Source organism: Heteronotia binoei, chromosome 4 (assembly GCF_032191835.1).
Source record: "Heteronotia binoei isolate CCM8104 ecotype False Entrance Well chromosome 4, APGP_CSIRO_Hbin_v1, whole genome shotgun sequence".
In the NCBI taxonomy this organism is placed as follows: Eukaryota; Metazoa; Chordata; class Lepidosauria; order Squamata; family Gekkonidae; genus Heteronotia; species Heteronotia binoei.
In genome coordinates this window covers 11,147,815-11,166,844 of record NC_083226.1, presented here as the reverse complement: position 1 = coordinate 11,166,844, position 19,030 = coordinate 11,147,815, and the positions used below count along the sequence as shown (strand labels likewise).

Below are 19,030 nucleotides of genomic sequence, written 5' to 3'. Positions count from 1 at the left end.
AGTGATCGGAGATGGCGCTTTTTCAGAAGTGGCGCATCACCATTCTACAGCGTAGGGTCAGGAAATGTAGAAAAGAGCAAGGTTCTAGTAGCGTCTTGAAACCACAAAGTCTGTGGCAGGAGATGAGCTTTCGTAAGTCACCGCTAGCAAAATTGGACTCAACTCCGTAGAACAGGGGTCCCCCGAGATACAGTGACTCAGGAAAGCGCCGACCATGCCACAAATGTTAGTCTTTAAGGCACTACTGAATTCTTGCTCTTTCCTGCTACTAAAGGTAACGGCAGTCCCCTCTGCAAGCACCAGTCATTTCCGACTCTGGGGTGACGTCGCATCACGACGTTTTCACGGCAGACTTTTTGCGGGATGGTTTGCCATTGCCTTCCCCAGTCATCGACACTTCCCCCCCCAGCAAGCTGGGGACTCATTCGACCGACCTCGGAAGGATGGAAGGCCGAGTCGACCTGGAGCCGGCTACCTGAACCCAGCTTCCGCAGGGATCAAACTCAAGTTGTGAGCAGAACTTGGGACTGCAACACTGCATCTTACCGCTGCACCCCAGGGCTCATTCTGCTGCTACAGACGGACTAACCTGGCTACCCATCTCAGTCAGAAGATGATGAAAAAATTTTTTAAGCTGCTCAGTGATTTCTTTTAAAATTCATTCTCTGGCTGGGTTTCACTTCATAATTTTTCACGTTATATTTTATTACGTTATTTTGTGAGCTGCCTTGGGCAAAGCGGCGGCGTCCCTTCTAAGCTGCAGTCTCGTGAGCGAAACTTCTCCTTGGTGCGCTGCTGCATCGCCGAGTGTGCTCTGGGGTCCTCCTTCCTGAGCTGAGCCCAAAAGGTGTGAGCTGGAGGCTAAAAATCTGTGAGCTCGCTCACGCTAACTCAGCTTAGAGGGAACGCTGCTAAGCAGTATTGGCCCCAGTTAGTCCTTGGAAGGGAGGCCAGTAAGGAAGTCCTGGGGTGCTCCACAGAGGCAGGCAACGGCAAGCCACCTCTGCACGTCTCTTGCCTTGAAAACCCCAAGGGGTTGCCGCGAGTCAACCCCAAGGAGTCGCCGGGAGGGGTTGCCGCAACTTGACGGCAAAAAAGGAAAAGTGCCGTTAGAGCAGTTCCTCAGTGGAAGAGGTTTCCTCAGGAGGCGGTGGGCTCTCCTTCCTTGGAGGTTTTGAAGCTGAAGCTAGACGGCCATCTGACAGCAATGCTGATTCGGTGAAGTTCCTGCATTGTGCAGGGGGTTGAACATGAACATATGAACACATGAAGCTGCCTTATACTGAATCAGACCTTTGGTCCATCAAAGTCAGTCTTGTCTTCTCAGACTGGCAGCGGCTCTCCAGGGTCTCAAGCTGAGGTTTTTCACACCTATTTGCCTGGACCCTTTTTGGAGATGCCAGGGATTGAACCTGGGACCTTCTGCTTCCCAAGCAGATGCTCTACCACTGAGCCACCGTCCCTCCCCAAAGGACTAGATGACCTGGGAAGTCCCTTCCAACTCCGATTCCAGGAAGCAGATCTATACAGCTGTCAGATCTATGGGCCTGTTTCACATTCCAGGGTATCCACAAACAGCATAGAAAAGGGTTTTTTTGGGGGGGGGGCGGAGGGGTGAATACAGATTTGTAAATATAGAAATTGGTCTAGAAAGTAATTTCAGCTGGTCATAAAAGCAGCTATGTCCATCCTCAGTAACTGAACCACCCAATTGCTATGCGTGTGTAGAAACACCAGCCTTACAGAGGATTGGTAGAGTCAAGTCTGGTAGCGGCTTAGAGACAAACAAGATTTTGGGGGCACCAGCCTTTGAGATATCTGACAAAAGGCAGTTTTGACTCTCAAAAGCTCAGGCTCTGAAACTCTTGCCGGTCTCTCTGAAGTGCTGTTCTACTGCAGGCCGACACAGCCACCCACCTGAAACGACCTCACTCAGTGAAAACCTGCGCCCGTCAACAAAACAACAACGTGAGACCACACCCTCGGGGAAACTAATGCCGGAGATATATAATGTATACTTCTCCCCTCCCCACTGCCCAAACCCTGGCAAAGAGTGTGCCAAGCTTACACTCACATGTGCTGGGGGGCTTTACTGTACGAGCCGTGCTCCAGCTTCTGCCACTTGCCCAGGTGGGCGGCCGATCTGTGCAGCAGGTCGCAATACTTGGGAGGAAGCAGCTGTGTGGTGAGCATGACGAAAGCGTTGATCCACACCATGATCAGATGCTCACAGGACCAGCGCATGTCGTAGTACTGGGTGCTCTGCAAGGAACCACAGAGAGGGGCTTTAGCAGCAGCAGCGGCAACACCCCAGGGAGAGCCGGAACAGAACAGAGAGCACCGTGCAGCTGGATCTCCAGGCAGCCGCCTATGAAATGCTGGGCAGGACAGATGCAGGGCTGGGCAGTCCTCTCCTCCCTTGGGCCACGGGCTGATGTGCCACAGAGAATATCTGCTCATCTTCCTCCTTCCGAATTCTAAAAAACGACTGTGTCAAAAAGACAAGATGCGATTTACAATTTTTTACAAAAATCTATATAATACATTGTGCAATAGCAATCCAAAAATCATTCCAAAAACATGAATCACATAGAAAGCATAAAGTCCCAAACACAAATACAATTCTCAAGGATGACTCCGGAAAATTCCAAACAGTGTCCTTCCGCTGATGTCGGCCGCATTCCGCTGCATTTGCAGCTTCCTTCACAAGCCAACCGACAAAGGTCGTTTGAGAGAAGCCGGTCTGAGGACCTTGGTCAGTTGGCTTGGGAAGAAGCTGCAAATGCAACGGAACACAATTTAAGCCGGTGATTGCGCGAAGGCAAGATTTTCTCCTTCGGAAGCCAACATCAGTGGAAGGACTCCGTTTGGAATTTACTTCTGAGTAGTAATACTCCCTAGAGACTTTTTTGGAATCTTCCAGAGTCATCCTTGAGAATTGTATTCGTGTTCGGGACGTCATGCTCTCTATGTGATTCATGTTTTTGGATGCTCTTGCACAATACATTATATAGATTTCTGTAAAATTTGTAAATTGTATCTTGTATTTTTGACACGGTTGTTTTTTAGAAGTCTGGAGATACTGTGTTACCATTGTTTATTTTGTTCGGTTGTATGCCTTCCTCCTCCAGCAGCTAACCCACAAGCCACTGGGTTCTTGGAAACAGGTGTGCCCCCAGAGATACTGGCATGGCAGGCCTACAAAGGAGGAGAGAGACCAGACTGGCTCTGCAGACCCCAGATCTTGACATCTAGAACCTCTGCTAAAAACAGTTTAGAAAGATTTCAGAAGGGATCCCATCACTGCAAAGTTCAGATTTGAATATCCCAGTCATTCCCATTCCTTCAATGGATCAATTTGAAACAAGCACTGAAACTACACATCCCTCTCCAACCCCCCCCCCCCCCCGGGCCAACCAGAAGATATTAAAAGATAAGGTATTGGATTTATATCCCACCCTCCACTCCGAAGAGTCTCAGAGCAGCTCACAATCTCCTTTACCTTCCCCCCCTCCACAACAGACACCCTGTGAGGTGGATGGGGCTGGAGAGGGCTCTCATAGCAGCTGCCCTTTCAAGGACAGAGTCTCAGAACGGCCTACAATCTCCTTTCCCTTCCTCCCCAACAGACACCCTGTGAGGTGGGTGGGGCTGACAGGGCTCTCCCAGCATTTGCCTTTTCAGGGACAGAGTCTCAGAGCGGCTCACAATCTCCTTTCCCTTCCTCCCCCACAACAGACACCCTGTGAGGTGGGTGGGGCTGAAAGAGCTCTCACAGCAGCTGCCCTTTCAAGGACAACCTCTGCCAGAGCTATGGCTGACACAAGGCCATTCCAGCAGGTGCAAGTGGAGGAGTGGGGAATCAAAGATTCTCCCAGATAAGAGAGCTCTCGCTGACCCAAGGCCATTCCAGCAGCTGCAAGTGAAGGAGTGGGGAATCAAACCCGGTTCTCCCAGATAAGAGAGCTATGGCTGACCCAAGGCCATTCCAGCAGCTGCAAGTGGAGGAGTGGGGAATCAAACCCGGTTCTTCCAGATAAGAGAGCTGTGTCTGACCCAAGGCCATGCTAGCAGCTGCAAGTGGAGGAGTGCGGAATCAAACCCAGTTCTCCCAGATTAGAGCTCTGGCTGACCCAAGGCCATTCCAGCAGCTGCAAGTGGAGGAGTGGGGAATCAAACCTGGTTCTTCCAGATAAGAGAGCTCTGGCTGACCCAAGGCCATTCCAGCAGCTGCAAGGGGAGGAGTGGGGAATCAAACTCGGTTCTCCCAGATAAGAGAGCTATGGCTGACCCAAGGCCATCCCAGCAGCTGCAAGTGGAGGAGTGGGGAATCAAACCCGGTTCTCCCAGATAAGAGAGCTATACCTGACCCAAGGCCATTCCAGCAGCTGCAAGGGGAGGAGTGGGGAATCAAACTCGGTTCTCCCAGATAAGAGAGCTATGGCTGACCCAAGGCCATTCCAGCAGCTGCAAGTGGAGGAGTGGGGAATCAAACCCGGTTCTCCCAGATAAGAGTCCGCACACTTCACCACTACACCAAACGGGCTCTGGCACAAAGAGACATGATCTAGTTGTCTGGGAAAAGAGGGCAGGGAGAGTCAATGGGACGGAAAGTGGAGTGGTTTGGGGTGGGAGAACCACAGGGCCACTAAATGCATGGCACCTAACCACCAACAGATGCAGCCACATTCTGCCATCCACGCTTTGCCAAAGGGGACACGGAGAAAAGGGGAATTAACTAAAAATCCAGTGTGCTGGCAATCCACAGGCCAAATTTAAGAGGAGGCGGCGACGGCAGCAGTGGCAGCGAAGGAGTCAGGCAACAGCTACCTTCACAAAGCACAGCGGCAGGAAGGCCCCGTAGTAGGCACTGAAGAGGGAATTGAAGAGAACCTCCTTGATTCGGCGGTTGAAGTCTGCTTTCAGGCACTCCACCTCGTTGCGGATGAGGTCCGGGGACAAGGGGCAGCTGTGTGTAGGGATGGGCAAGGGGTTGTTGAACTGTTCTTTCAGGGACTCCCGGAGGAGGGAGAGAAAGTCTTTGGGCTTGACAAGGCTGCCGACCCCTGAGACACCTGTGTCCACCAGCTGATCCTCTACCAAATAGTCACAGTCTGGAGAAAGCGGCTGCGTTCTGCTCTCCTGGTGGAAGCAACAAAGCGGGACGTAGACGCCGAACCTGCGAGGGAAGGAGGGCAAACATGAGACCAAGTCCCACCTGGCAACTGATAAAAGGACCCTTGAAGGGAGCTCCCCGGCTGCCCACCAGATCTCATTATGCTCCAGCTGTTCCCACTGCGCTGCTTCCAGGGCCACAGCCAAAAAGAGTCTGACAGAATGGTAGGATCTCTCAGGCCTGCTGGATATTTCCTTTTCTAGCTTCTATTCCCCTGGATGTTTCCCAACAACTCTTCACCAACCTGAATGTCCGCATCAGAGGTCCCCAACACCATGGTGCCCGCCAAGTGCCATCAGAAATTGGGCAGGGCCAGGTGGGGCTTTTGCCCAGCAAGGCTTCTGACTGGCCACTGACGATCTGATTGGCTGCGCAGATGTTTTAATGTTGCTTTGACGAGCAGCTGCCACCACAGCACAAGGATCGTCAACTGGGTGGCTGAGGGGAAGCTGCGGCGGCCATTTTGTGGCTTGCTATGCCCCCCACTTTGGCAGCCCGTTTTGTAGCAACTCTTGCGTCAAAATCCCAAAAGTGGCCACAGGCGCAAAAAGGTTGGGGATTCCTGGCCTATATCTTGCATTAAAGCAGACAGATGGGGCATCTCCACACCCATGCTGCTAGAAAAGTTGCTGGAACACACATTGCATTGCATAAGGAAAACCAAGGGCCTATTTGAACGGTGGTTCAAAGCTGCATCTCTTCTGGCCTACTGCGTTGTTCGAAAGGCTTCCTCTCAGCTGCAGCCGGCACTGCCAGAGGTTCTGAGGCTGCTCCCGTCCCCTAACGCAGACGGCACGCAAGAGAATGATACTTACGGGTAGCCCAGGAAGAAGAGGTTGAGGACAGAGTGGCTGCGGAAGAGGTTGACCAGCGTCCAGCAGAGCACCCAGCCACACAGTGTGAGAAGCGCCAGGCGGGCCAAAACCAGCGCCATGCAGTGGATCACAGACGTCGCTCCCACTTGCGAGGCCTGCGAATCGAGACCCACCGGGGAATAGTCAGTCCTACCGCCTTTCCTCCCAGAGGCCTGAAGACGGGGCGTGGACCCCTCCGGCAAACACAAAAATACAGCAATGCCATTAATATAGACCCACAAACGTTTACATTAAGGATGTAAGAACCTCAGGAGAGCCCCGCTGGATCAGGCCAGGGGTCCATCTAGCCCACAGATAGATAGATAGATAGATAGATAGATAGATAGATAGATAGATAGATAGATAGATAGATAAATTTATTGTCATTGTTCTCAAAAAAAAGAAAATGAGAGCAACGAAATGAGGTGCTCTTCCACAAACATACCAACGCATCAACACCCCAAAAAAGGACATACACACAGACCATTTAAATGCATCTAAAAACAAATAACCATTCATAACCCTGCATTTAGCTTAACCACGGCACTTGGATAGAAGCTGCCCTTGAATCTATTTGTCTTAGCCTTCAGCACTCTATATCGCCTACCTGACGGTAAGATCTCAAATAGCAAGTGGCCCAGATGTGAAGGGTCCCTTAAGATCATTTGTATCTTCCTTTTACATCCCCTATTATACAGATCCACCAATGAGGGGAGAGAACATCCACAAATCTTCTGTGCTCTCACCATCACTCTTTGGAGCACCCTTCTCTCTGCTTCCGTGCAGCTCCCAAACCACACGCAGAGGCAATAAGATAGAATGCTCTCAATGGAACCACGATAAAAGGCAACCAGCAGACTCCCTGACAGTTGTTGGGATCTTAAGAGTCTTAAATAGTATAGTCGTTGCTGGGCCTTTTTCTCTAGAGCTAAAGTATTTGCCCCCTCATGTTAGATCCTGTTTCATAGTAATTCCCAAAAACTTCCATTCTGTCACCTGTTCTACCATAACACCATCAATACGCAACGGCTGGATGTCCAGACTACTTTTCCTATAATCCACTATAATTTCCTTTGTCTTATTTACATTAAAAATAAGCAGCAAGGCAGAACGGGGGGGCAACAGCCTTCCCTGCTGGGATTCAGAGGCTGACTTGCAGGTTTGTGTCGACCCTTCCTGGGCTGTGAGGCAACCATTTCCCACTTGCGTTCATTCATCACACTCTCTGGGTGCAGCTTCCTTCAGTCCTGTTGCTCTCTCCCAAAACAAGGCGCTGTTCATGAGACCCACCTGTCACGCTGCTATAACTAGAGGAAACCTGAGGTCTCCGTCTGGAATATGATTTATTCCAGGGGTCCTCAAACTACGGCCTGCTGAGGACGTTTATGCGGCCCGCCGGGTTATGGCAAAATCAGACCGGAAGTGACATTCGACCTAAACTCGCGTTAGCAACGCACACTTCCGGCACTGGGCTGAGGCGGCGGAGACAGAGTGTGAGGCGATACCGAGGTGAGGTGAGTTCCCAGGCCGGGGTGTGTGGTGTGGGGAAGGGAGAGAGATGCAGAAGACGGAGAACTGACGGCCCACGGCCTTGTACAGTAATGGCAGTCCGGCCCTCCAACAGTCTGAGGGACAGTGAACTGCCCCCCTATTTAAAAAGTTTGAGGACCCCTGATTTATTCATTTAAAACTCTGGTGGCCAAACTGCTCGCAAAACTTCACAAAATCCTCACAGTGCCAAAAATATAGCAACGCTGCAATACACTGTCTGGACCGACCAGATTTGCTTTTAAAAATGTACCATCTCGGTTCGGCCAGAGCATTAACCCTAAAAATCCCCACCTCCCCGTCACCCCTTTTTATAAGTCCCCTGGCAGCCCAAAGCCCCATCTGAGCCGGAGGGTCACGCATCACGCATGGCAAACAAGACAAGATACGGAGCATGTGCTCAGTCTCCTTCGTTCCGAGATGGCTGGGGGGGCTTATTCAAATGTTCATTCTACCATTCATCTGGAAGGACATAATGCCAAAAAAGATTACCTCAGAGACGAGGGCCCAAACCAGTCTCCGCGCCAGCATCACTGTGATAAACGCTGCCAGGTGGTAATCGATCAGGTGGAAGTTCTAAAGGGGGAAAGGAGAGGAAGTTTTTCCCCCACATCAGGGCAAAAGAGGAGCTACTGAACAAATGCAGGGAAACACCTATTTTGCGGGGAGGTGGGGGCGGGGGAGGAGATATCAAAACATTCCCATATCTGCCAGGGAAGTAGGGAAGAGAAGTCTGCATATTAAGCACAAGAGAGAAGGGTGATGAAATGTGATAAAAACACTACTTGGTAGCAAAAGCTACTTTAGAAAATCTAAAAAAGGTGGTTGTTTTTGAAGCATTTCTTTGGAGTCATGCTTCTTTCAGCTTCTTGCTGAACACATTCCCTTCTCTGAAGGAGGAACGGGTGCATCTCATCCAAGAAAAGCATGTAGCAGTAGTCTGACCCAACTCATTCCAGAGGATCAGGACCATACTCTTAACAGCCCCTCTTATCAGCAAACATTTTGTACAGGGACAAACGAGCACAGAAGTGCTGGCCCCATCACTTGCACAGGGTCAAAGTGCACTGTGCTTGGAGTTATGGGCAAGCTACAATTTGGAGGGGCGGGGAGCCAGAATATTATACGGGTGCAGACCAGCTGGGAAACCTTCATTTCCCATTACTAGAAAGTGTATTACTTAGGTTACAAAGATATGCATGATGTGAAAAGGACAATTCCTGCTGAAGTTTCGTCTAAACAAAACATCTCTCTCTCTCTCTCTCTGTGGCTAATAGCAACTGATGGACCTCTGCTCCATATTTTTAGCTAACCCCCTTTTGAAGCTGTCTATGCTTGTAGCCGCCACCACCTCCTGTGGCAGTGAATTCCACATGTTAATCACCCTTTGGGTGAAGGACTTCCTTTTATCCGTTTTAACCCGACTGCTCAGCAATTTCATTGAATGCTCATGAGTTCTTGTATTGTGAGAAAGGGAGAAAAGGACTTCTCTACTTTCTCCATCCCATGCACAATCTTGTAAATCTCTATCATGTCACCCCGCAGTCGACGTTTCTCCAAGCTGAAGAGCCCCAAGCGCTTTAACCTTTCTTCATAGGGAAAGTGTTCCAAACCTTTAATCCTTCTAGTTGCCCTTTTCTGCACTTTTCCCAATGCTATAACATCCTTTTTGAGGTGTGGTGACCAGAATTGTATACAGTATTCCAAATGAGGCCGCACCATTGATTTATACAGGGGCATTATGATACTGGCTGATTTGTTTCCAATTCCCTTCCTAGTAATTCCCAGCATGGCATTGGCCTTTTTTATTGCAATCGCACACCGTCTTGACATTTTCAGTGAGTTGTCTACCACAACCCCAAGATTTATGTGAGCAGGAAAGTGGTGTCTGCCTCCTCCCCCACCCCCCCGAGCAAATCTCACCAGTGACGTGCAGGAGGCAGGGTGGTTGTACGGGTACCACCAGACTGTCTTGTAGATATTGATATATTGAATGAAAAGGGCCACCAGCAAGTAGATGAAAAAGAGGAACTCGAAGAGAAGGTTCCCGTCCACAGGCAGCTCGGGGATTCGGCAATGGCGCACCGGCTCAGGGGTGATCAAGGCAGTGATGGGAGGAGCAGACAGGCTAATTGCACTGCCATTCCTGAAACAGAGACAACAGTTAACGTTTGGGGGCTGGTGCTGAGGGGCGTTTCATGCTGCTGTTATTCATTTAGCATTTCTGTGGGGCTTCAGAATGTTTCAGCTGCTTCACTCACATTATCTCAAGTGGTCTTCACGACAACCTGTAAGGTAGGTCAGTTGCACATACAGAGGTTATGCTGAGCAGCAGTGGGGGCCTGTGGCAAAATCAGGAAGGTTTGGTCTAAAATCAGGAAGGCACGCTTTTGAACTACCATTCAGGAAACATGACCTTGACTTGGGCAGAAGGTAGAAGAAGAAGATATTGGATTTATATCCCGCCCTCCACTCCGAAGAGTCTCAGAGCGGCTTACAATCTCCTTTCCCTTCCTCCCCGACAACAGACACCCTGTGAGGTGGGTGGGGCTGGAGAGGGCTCTCACAGCAGCTTCCCCTTCAAGGACAGAGTCTCAGAACAGCCTACAATCTCCTTTCCCTTCCTCCCCCACAACAGACACCCTGTGAGGTGGGTGGGGCTGAGAGGGCTCTCACAGCAGCTGCCCTTTCAAGGACAGCGTCTCAGAATGGTCTACAATCTCCTTTCCCCTCCTCCCCCACAACAGACACCCTGTGAGTTGGGTGGGGCTGGAGAGGGCTCTCACAGCAGCTGCCCTTTCAAGGACAGAGTCTCAGAATGGCCTACAATCTCCTTTCCCTTCCTCCCCCACAACAGACACCCTGTGAGTTGGGTGGGGCTGGAGAGGGCTCTCACAGCAGCTGCCCTTTCAAGGACAGAGTCTCAGAATGGCCTACAATCTCCTTTCCCTTCCTCCCCCACAACAGACACCCTGTGAGGTGGGTGGGGCTGAGAGGGCTCTCACAGCAGCTGCCCTTTCAAGGACAGAGTCTCAGACGGCCTACAATCTCCTTTCCCTTCCTCCCCCAAAACAGACACCCTGTGAGGTGGGTGGGGCTGAGAGGGCTCTCACAGCAGCTGCCCTTTCAAGGACAGAGTCTCAGACGGCCTACAATCTCCTTTCCCTTCCTCCCCCACAACAGACACCCTGTGAGGTGGGTGGGGCTGAGAGGGCTCTCACAGCAGCTGCCCTTTCAAGGACAGAGTCTCAGAGCGGCATACAATCTCCTTTCCCTTCCTCCCCCACAACAGACACCCTGTGAGGTGGGTGGGGCCGAGAGGGCTCTCACAGCAGCTGCCCTTTCAAGGACAGAGTCTCAGAACGGCCTACAATCTCCTTTCCCTTCCTCCCCCACAAACGACACCCTGTGAGGTGGGTGGGGACGAGAGGGCTCTCACAGCAGCTGCCTTTCCAAGCACAGAGTCTCAGAACGGCCTACAATCTCCTTTCCCTTCCTCCCCCACAACAGACACCCTGTGAGGTGGGTGGGGCCGAGAGGGCTCTCACAGCAGCTGCCCTTTCAAGGACAGAGTCTCAGAGTGGCCTACAATCTCCTTTCCCTTCCTCCCCCAAAACAGACACCCTGTGAGGTGGGTGGGGCTGGAGAGGGCTCTCACAACAGCTTCCCCTTCAAGGACAGAGTCTCAGAGTGGCTCACAATCTCCTTTCCCTTCCTCCCCCACAACAGACACCCTGTGAGGTGGGTGGGGCTGGAGAGGGCTCTCACAGCAGCTGCCCTTTCAAGAACAACCTTTGCCAGAGCTATGGCTGACCCAAGGCCATTCAAGCAGGTGCAAGTGGAGGAGTAGGGAATCAAACCCGGTTCTCCCAGATAAGAGTCCGCACACTTAACCACTACACCAAACTGGCTCTCTTTTCTCTCTATTCAAATTGAAGCTTCCCAAACATTGACAGAATTTAAACATATAAAATCTAAAGTTACAGACTAAACACTCGGGAGCTAAAAAAAATGACAAATTGAGCCTCACAGGCATGGCCTACTGTCCACGTCCAGCAGGTCTTTCAGCACTGAGGTGAAACGGAAGGGGAGAAGCCAATAACAAATGACGTCTGCTGCCTCAGTTGAAAGTCTGGCAAAAGAGCTCTGTTTTACAGGCCCTGCAGAACTGGAATAGCTCCCTCAGGGCCTGGATCTCCAGGGGGAGCTCATTCCACCAGGCAGGGGCCAGGGCTGAAAAACGAGGAAAGTTGGATGTCTCTGGAGCCAGGAACCACCAAAAAGGGTTGGGTCGCTGATCGTAAAGACCTACGGGGCTCATGCAGGGGGAGGCGGTCCCGAAGGTACGCTCGTCCCTGGCCGTATAGTACCAGCACCTTGAACTGGATCTGGTCCTCAACAGGTAGCCAGTGCAGTTCACGCAGCACAGGATAGATCTGTGCCTGTACAGGCGACGATGTCAACACCTCCACCAGTCGGGAGTTTCCAGAAAAGGGTGAAGGGCAGCCCCACAGAGAGAGAGTTACAATACTCTAGCCTGGAAATGACCGTCGCGTGGGTCACTGTGGTCAGGTCGCAGGGGGTGAAATCTGGGACCAACTGTCCGACCCGCCTCAGACAGAAAAAGGCAGATCTGGCAATGGTAGTAACCTAGGCCTCCATAGTCAGAGAGGCATCCAGGAGTACCCCCAAGCTCTTCACCCCCCCATGTGAGCACCAGTAAAACCCTGTCAAAGGACAGGAGCCTGATCTCTGATCCCAACCCCCTGTAACCTAGGCACAGGATCTTCATCTTTGATGGATTCAGTTTCAGCCAAGCTCTGTTGCAACCATCCAGCTACAGCTTGCAATGCCCTACCCAGTTCCTCCAGGGCCAGATCTGGGCAGTCATCCATCAGCAGATAGAGCTGGGTGTTGTCTGCATATCGGTGACACCTCCGCCCATATCTCCAGATAATGTGGGCGAGGGGTGCATATAGATGTTAAATAGCATTGGGGAAAGAATTGCTCCTGCGGCACGCCACATTGTAATGGGCGTCCTGGGATCGTTCACCCCCAAGTGCCAACCTCTGTCCCTGAAAGGAGACCAGCACTGTAAGGCCAGCTCCTGTATCCCTATGTTGGCGAGGTGGTGGGTCAACACATCATGGTCAACTGTATACAGCACTGCTGAGAGATCAAGAAGGATCAAGCAGTGCTGAACTGCCTCAATCCAGACGCCTCCGGAGATCATCCACCAAGGCAACAGACACCATCTTCGTCCATGGCCAGAGCGGAAGCCAGACTGGAAGGGATCCAGGATGTCAGCATCCTCCAAGAAAGCTTGGAGTTGTGTTGCCAAAGCCCTCTCCACTACCTTGCCGAGGAATGGCAAGTTTGAGACTGGGCGGTAGTTTGCTAGGACCATAGGGTCCAAAGATGGTTTCTTCAAGAGAGAACGGACCATTGCCTCTTTCAAGGCCCTCAGGAATGCCCTGGCTGGGAGGGACAAGTTAATGATCTTCCTCAGGGGAGTCCGTACACCATCACCACAGGCTTTAACCAGCCATGATGGGCGAGGATTAAGGGGGCAAGTGGTGGGTTTCACAGCAGCCAGGGCCTTATCAACTTCATTCTGGGACAGTTGGCTGAAATGGTCCAAAACTGGACCTGAACATGGGCAGGAAAGGAAAGGTCCCCTGTGCAAGAACCAGTCATTTCTGACTCCTGGGTTACGTTGCTTTCACAACTTTTTCACAGCAGACTTCTTTTGGCTTGCCATTGCCTTCCCCGGTCATCTACACTTTCCCCCCAGTGAGCTGGGTATTCATTTTACCGACCTCGGAAGGATGGAAGGCTGAGTCAACCTGGAGCTGGCTACCTGAACCAGCTTCTGCTGGGAAAGAACTTAGGTGGTGAGGAGAGCTTAGGACTGCAGTACTGCAGCCTTAGCACTCTGTGCCACGGTGCTCCTGAACATGGATTCCAATTCCATTATTGTATCAATTGTGGCTAGAAGGTCGTGGTGGAGCAACAAGACTTTATCTGCAAGATAATCTGCAAAAGCAACATAGCCTATGTCCAATTCCCAAGCATTTGGCATGCCCTGAGGTAAAGATGTTAAAGACCAAATTAATCTAAATAATTGAGCTTGGTGCGATTTTGCAAAAGTGATGGAGGTTGCATAGTACTCCTCCTTTGTGGCTTTCGTCGCCATCTCATAGGTCTTTATAAATGACCTATAAAATGTTCTTGTAGCTTCGTCTTGGGCCCTCTGCCACACTCTCTCTAGTTGTCTTAGATCTCATTTCATCTTCCTCAGCTTTGGGTGATACCAAAGAGCCAAGTTGGTACGGGGGCTAAAAAGGCACCAGGGAGCAACCACATCGATGTCTTCCGAAAGATGGCTATGCCAGTCTTCCACCAGCTCATCCAATGGGTCACTAGGGGGAAGAGGATCCTGCAGAGCCTCCTGGAACCTATTGGGGCCACATGGCTCCACGGGTGAAGCATATATCTGCTCACCGACTAAACAGGAAGGGCTAGGCATACATAGCTGGGCCTTCAGGAGAAAGTGGTCCAACCATGGCACCGCATCCATGGTGATACTGTTCACTCCAATCCCTGAGAAAAAAGATAAAATCTAGCATGTGACCCACTTGATGTGTGGGAGCCTAGACAACTTGTGAGAACCCTAGGAAGACACTAGGTCCTTAGCCTGAGAGGTGGTCGCAGCCTTGGCATGGACACTGAAGTCCCCCAGAACCAACAGTCCAGTGCCCAGGTGGATACAGCCTCCATCAGGCCAGGCAGGACACAGGTACACCAGCCGGATGGCCTAGCTCTCCTCAGCATCCCACATCAGGTCCACATTCAATGCCAGCAATCCATGTCTCAGGGAGTGCCCTGAAGAGGAAGTCTCCCAGATGAGCATCGCCACATCCCTCCCCCGAATTAGTCCAGGACTGGCGGAGGACCGAAAACCGGGAGGTGGGGAGGGGGGAGCTGCCACAAGTCAACAGTTTCACCATCCTGCACCTGGGTCTCAGTCACGCAAGCCAGGTCTACCGCCTGATCCATCAGGTAATCCTGGAGAACAGAGATCTTATTGTTGATAGGACCTGGCAATGCACGGCACCAGTGTCAGAGAAGGGTATGATTTCCTATCCCCATAGCCAGCATCTTTTGGGATGGGATGAAGGTTAGAAACATGTCCGTATCTCCTTCCTACAAACCATCTTCTCCAACTGCCATACTTTTCATGCCCCGACAGGATCCCTGGACCCCAGTGTGGCCTCCACCATCACAACCTATCGGCCCAACCTGGGCCCACTAAATAAGGCCAAAACGACTCTGGTCAGAATCGCATAAGGTCTTTGTTTGAGTGTAATGTATGTTTTAAACCCAAGTTGAGGCTATATTAGGTTCTTTAATTTCTAATTTATTTTTTTTCTAGTATCTTGTAAAGAAATAGTGGCATTTTTTGTATAATTGTTCTATACTTATATCCGTTGCCTTTGACATTGGCTTTCAAAAGAGAGTGGCTTTAAAAAGCCCAAACAAATTAGCGGCTATCTGACAGCAGTGAATTCCACTAGTGAAGAAGTGCTTCGTTCCTCTGTGGAATCCCCTGACCATCCTGCCGCTTACGGGCCCGGACTGCACCTGCTCGCAACAGAACAAAGAAGCCAGGGTTGCCGCTTCATAGGAACATCTGAAGCTGCCTTCTACTGAATCAGACCCCCCTGGGTCCATCAAAGTCCGTCTTGTCTTCTCAGACTGGCAGTGGCTGTCCAGGGTCTCAAGCTGAGGTTTTTCACACCTATTTGCCTGGACCCTTTTTTGGAGATGCCGGGGATTGAACCTGGGACCTTCTGCTTCCCAAGCAGATGCTCTACCACTGAGCCACTGCCCCTCCCCCAAGATTATGAACATATGAAGCTGCCTTCTACCGAATCAAACCCTTGGTCTATCAAAGTCAGTATTGTCTTCTCAGACTGGCAGCGGCTCTCCAGGGTCTCAAGCTGAGGTTTATCACACCTATTTGCCTGGACCCTTTTTTGGAGATGCCGGGGATTGAACCTGGGACCTTCTGCTTCCCAAGCAGATGCTCTACCACTGAGCCACTGTCCCTCCCCCAAGATTATGAACATATGAAGCTGCCTTCTACCGAATCAAACCCTCGGTCCATCAAAGTCAGTATTGTCTTCTCAGACTGGCAGCGGCTCTCCAGGGTCTCAAGCTGAGGTTTATCACACCTATTTGCCTGGACCCTTTTTGGAGATGCCGGGGATGGAACCTGGGACCTTCTGCTTCCCAAGCAGATGCTCTACCACTGAACCATCGTCCCTCCCCTGACTGGCAGTGACTCTCCAGGGTCTCGAGCTGAGGTTTTTCACACCTATTTGCTTGGACCCTTTTTGGGAGATGCCGGGGATTGAACCTGGGACCTTCTGCTTCCCAAGCAGATGCTCTGCCACTGAGCCACCGTCCCACCGCTTCCAGCCTCTCCTTCACCTGTTTCTCAGACCGGTGCCGTTGCCGCAGTTCCCGCCAACCAGTGTCTGAAGAGAAGGTAAAGCAGAACGGCTCAGCTGCTGCCGGCTAGGTCCCCTCCTTCCACCGGGCATGTCCAGGAACCGAACCACTTCTTCTGCCTCTGGCAGGCTTTGCCCAGAGACTTAGATAAGCACCCCACAGACTTCCCAGCTCTGGATAAAAAAAAGGGGGTGGGTGGGGAATGGACAACCAATTAAGAGAATTATGCCTGGGGTAAAAATTAAAGCAAAGCTAAAGATTCAAGACTCAGCCCCCACCACAAGAAGAAGAAGAAGATGATATTGGATTTATATCCTGCCCTCCACTCCGAAGAGTCTCAGAGCGGCTCACAATCTCCTTTCCCTTCCTCCCCCACAACAGACACCCTGTGAGGTGGGTGGGGCTGAGAGGGCTCTCACAGCAGCTGCCCCTTCAAGGACAGAGTCCCAGAGTGGCCTACAATCTCCTTTCCCTTCCTCCCCAACAACAGACAACCTGTGAGGTGTGTGGGGCTGGAGAGGGCTCTCACAGCAGCTGCCCCTTCAAGGACAGAGTCTCAGAGCAGCCTACAATCTCCTTTCCCTTCCTCCCCCACAACAGACACCCTGTGAGGTGGGCGGGGCTGAGAGAGCTCTCCCAGCAGCTGCCCTTTCAAGGACAGAGTCTCAGAGCGGCTCACAATCTCCTTTCCCTTCCTCCCCCACAACAGACACCCTGTGAGGTGGGTGGGGCTGAGAAGGCTCTCATAGCAGCTGCCCTTTCAAGGACAGAGTCTCAGAGTGGCTCACAATCTCCTTTCCCTTCCTCCCCCACAACAGACACCCTGTGAGGTGGGTGGGGCTGAGAAGGCTCTCATAGCAGCTGCCCTTTCAAGGACAGAGTCTCAGAGTGGCTCACAATCTCCTTTCCCTTCCTCCCCCACAACAGTCACCCTGTGAGGTGGGTGGGGCTGGAGAGGGCTCTCACAGCAGCTGCCCTTTCAAGGACAGAGTCTCAGAGTGGCTCACAATCTCCTTTCCCTTCCTCCCCCACAACAGACACCCTGTGAGGTGGGTGGGGCTGGAGAGGGCTCTCACAGCAGCTGCCCTTTCAAGGACAACCTCTGCCAGAGCTATGGCTGACCCAAGACCATGCTAGCAGGTGCAAGTGGAGGAGTGGGGAATCAAACCCGGTTCTCCCAGATAAAGAGTCCTCACACTTAACCACTACACCAAACCGGCTCTCCTTTTTTCTTTTTTTTTTTTGAGCAGAATTTTTCAGCCTTTTTATTCCCGATCTCTGAAGACTCAGTTCCAGCCAGAGCTTTTATTTGTAGAAAAAGTTCAGCAGGAACTCATTTGCATTTTAGACCCACCCCCCCATGCCAAGCCAGCTGGAACTGCGTCCCTGGTGCCAGCTGACCAAGGATTGGCTTAAGCCTGCCGCTCATGGGATTCTATTAATGAAAACATTTATATTATCCCACCTTTCCTTGTGGCTCGAGGCTGCTTACAATAATAGTTGAAATAAATTTCCAGTTTAAAACTAAAAAAGAGAACAGCAAAACTATCCCTCTCTTAAAAGATGTCTTCTAATTAACGCCCCTCAAAAGGCCTTGCAACATTCCCTGAAGATCTCCAGGGAAGGAGACCGTAGCACAGAAGTTTTCCCTCTACGATGTGCGCACGAGTGGCAGCTCATTAACACAGGAAGGCCAGTTTTTGCCAAACTTAGCTCTGACCTTGGATGTATAATATCACTGGCACCTGGGTCACTGAGTTTGGAAGTCCCTTCTTTAAAACCACGTTGCAAAGAACTGGCTGGCCCAAGGTCACCCAGCAGCCGCATGTGTAGGAGTAGGGGATCAAACTTGGTTCTCCCGGATTAGACTCGGCCGGCTCTTAAATGATACACAAAACCGGCTCTCGTATATCATTTTAGATTGTCCCTGAACGATTTCCTCCCTAGAAAAAGACCTGAGTCGAGGTTAACCTCTGAAAAGACATCCGCATCACAGTCCCGAAGGCACGGGTTCTTCCTGGTCCCCAAGGCTAATGCCATGGCCCCATCCAAGAGATGGAGACCTGCATCCACTGCAAGGGTTAATGTGCCGTTCCATACTCTCATGTCCTCTATTGGTAGCTGCTCCGTTAACTTATGTAACCAGAAGAGGGCAACACGAAGAAATACGGGATTTGGCTAGAGACGTTCTTAGTGACAAGGCTTTCGATACGTGTGTCTTCAACTCGATTCCTCCCCCCCACCAGCCACAAACTGTACGAAAAATGGTGGCATATCCAGAGCACCGCTGAAGCAAGAATATAACTTTTTGCATAGCCTGCACTGGATCTGTTGGACACTGAGGATACTCAATCTTCATCACCTTCATCCTTCACTCTTCTGCAGGTTCCAGCATGAGAGAGCACTTAAGATCATCAGGAGAGCCCTGATGGATCAGTTCATCTAGTTTGGCATCCTGTCTCACACAGTCGCCGACCAGCTCCTCCGGACAGCCAACAACAGGGCACAGAAGCCGAAGCCTTCCCCTGATGTTGCCTCCTAGCTCTGGAATCCAGAAGATCAGTGCCTCTGAATGTGGAAGTTCCCCTAGTAGCCAGTGACAGATTTATCCTTCATGAATCTATCTGAGGAAAGGTCCCCTGTGCAAGCACCAGTCGTTTCCGACTCTGGGGTGATGCTGCTTTCACAACGTTGTCTTCACGGCAGACTTTTTACGGGGTGGTTTGCCATTGCCTTCCCCAGTCATCTACACTATCCCCCCAGCAAGCTGGGTACTCATTTTACCCACCTCGGAAGGATGGAAGGCTGAGTCAACCTCGAGCCGGCTACCTGAAAACCCAGCTTTGCTGGGGATCGAACCCAGGTCATGAGCAGAGCTTAGGATCTAATCCCCCTTTAAAGCTGTTTAGTCCTATGGCTATCACCACATCTGCAT

General features: G+C 51.2%; 1 protein-coding gene across 1 annotated transcript in view; it reads right to left on the bottom strand.

Moving 5' to 3' along the window:
- Nucleotides 1-19,030, bottom strand: part of TMEM39A (transmembrane protein 39A) — a 44,797-nt gene that overhangs the window by 2,395 nt on the left and 23,372 nt on the right. The window contains exons 2-7 of the mRNA XM_060236778.1: nt 16,075-16,268; nt 9,502-9,724; nt 8,071-8,154; nt 5,992-6,146; nt 4,831-5,179; nt 2,075-2,262 (exon numbers count right to left, since the gene is read on the bottom strand). Coding sequence (XP_060092761.1) covers nt 2,075-2,262; nt 4,831-5,179; nt 5,992-6,146; nt 8,071-8,154; nt 9,502-9,724; nt 16,075-16,187 — 1,112 coding nt within the window. The 5' untranslated portion in view covers nt 16,188-16,268. The remainder of the gene's footprint in view (nt 1-2,074; nt 2,263-4,830; nt 5,180-5,991; nt 6,147-8,070; nt 8,155-9,501; nt 9,725-16,074; nt 16,269-19,030) is intronic.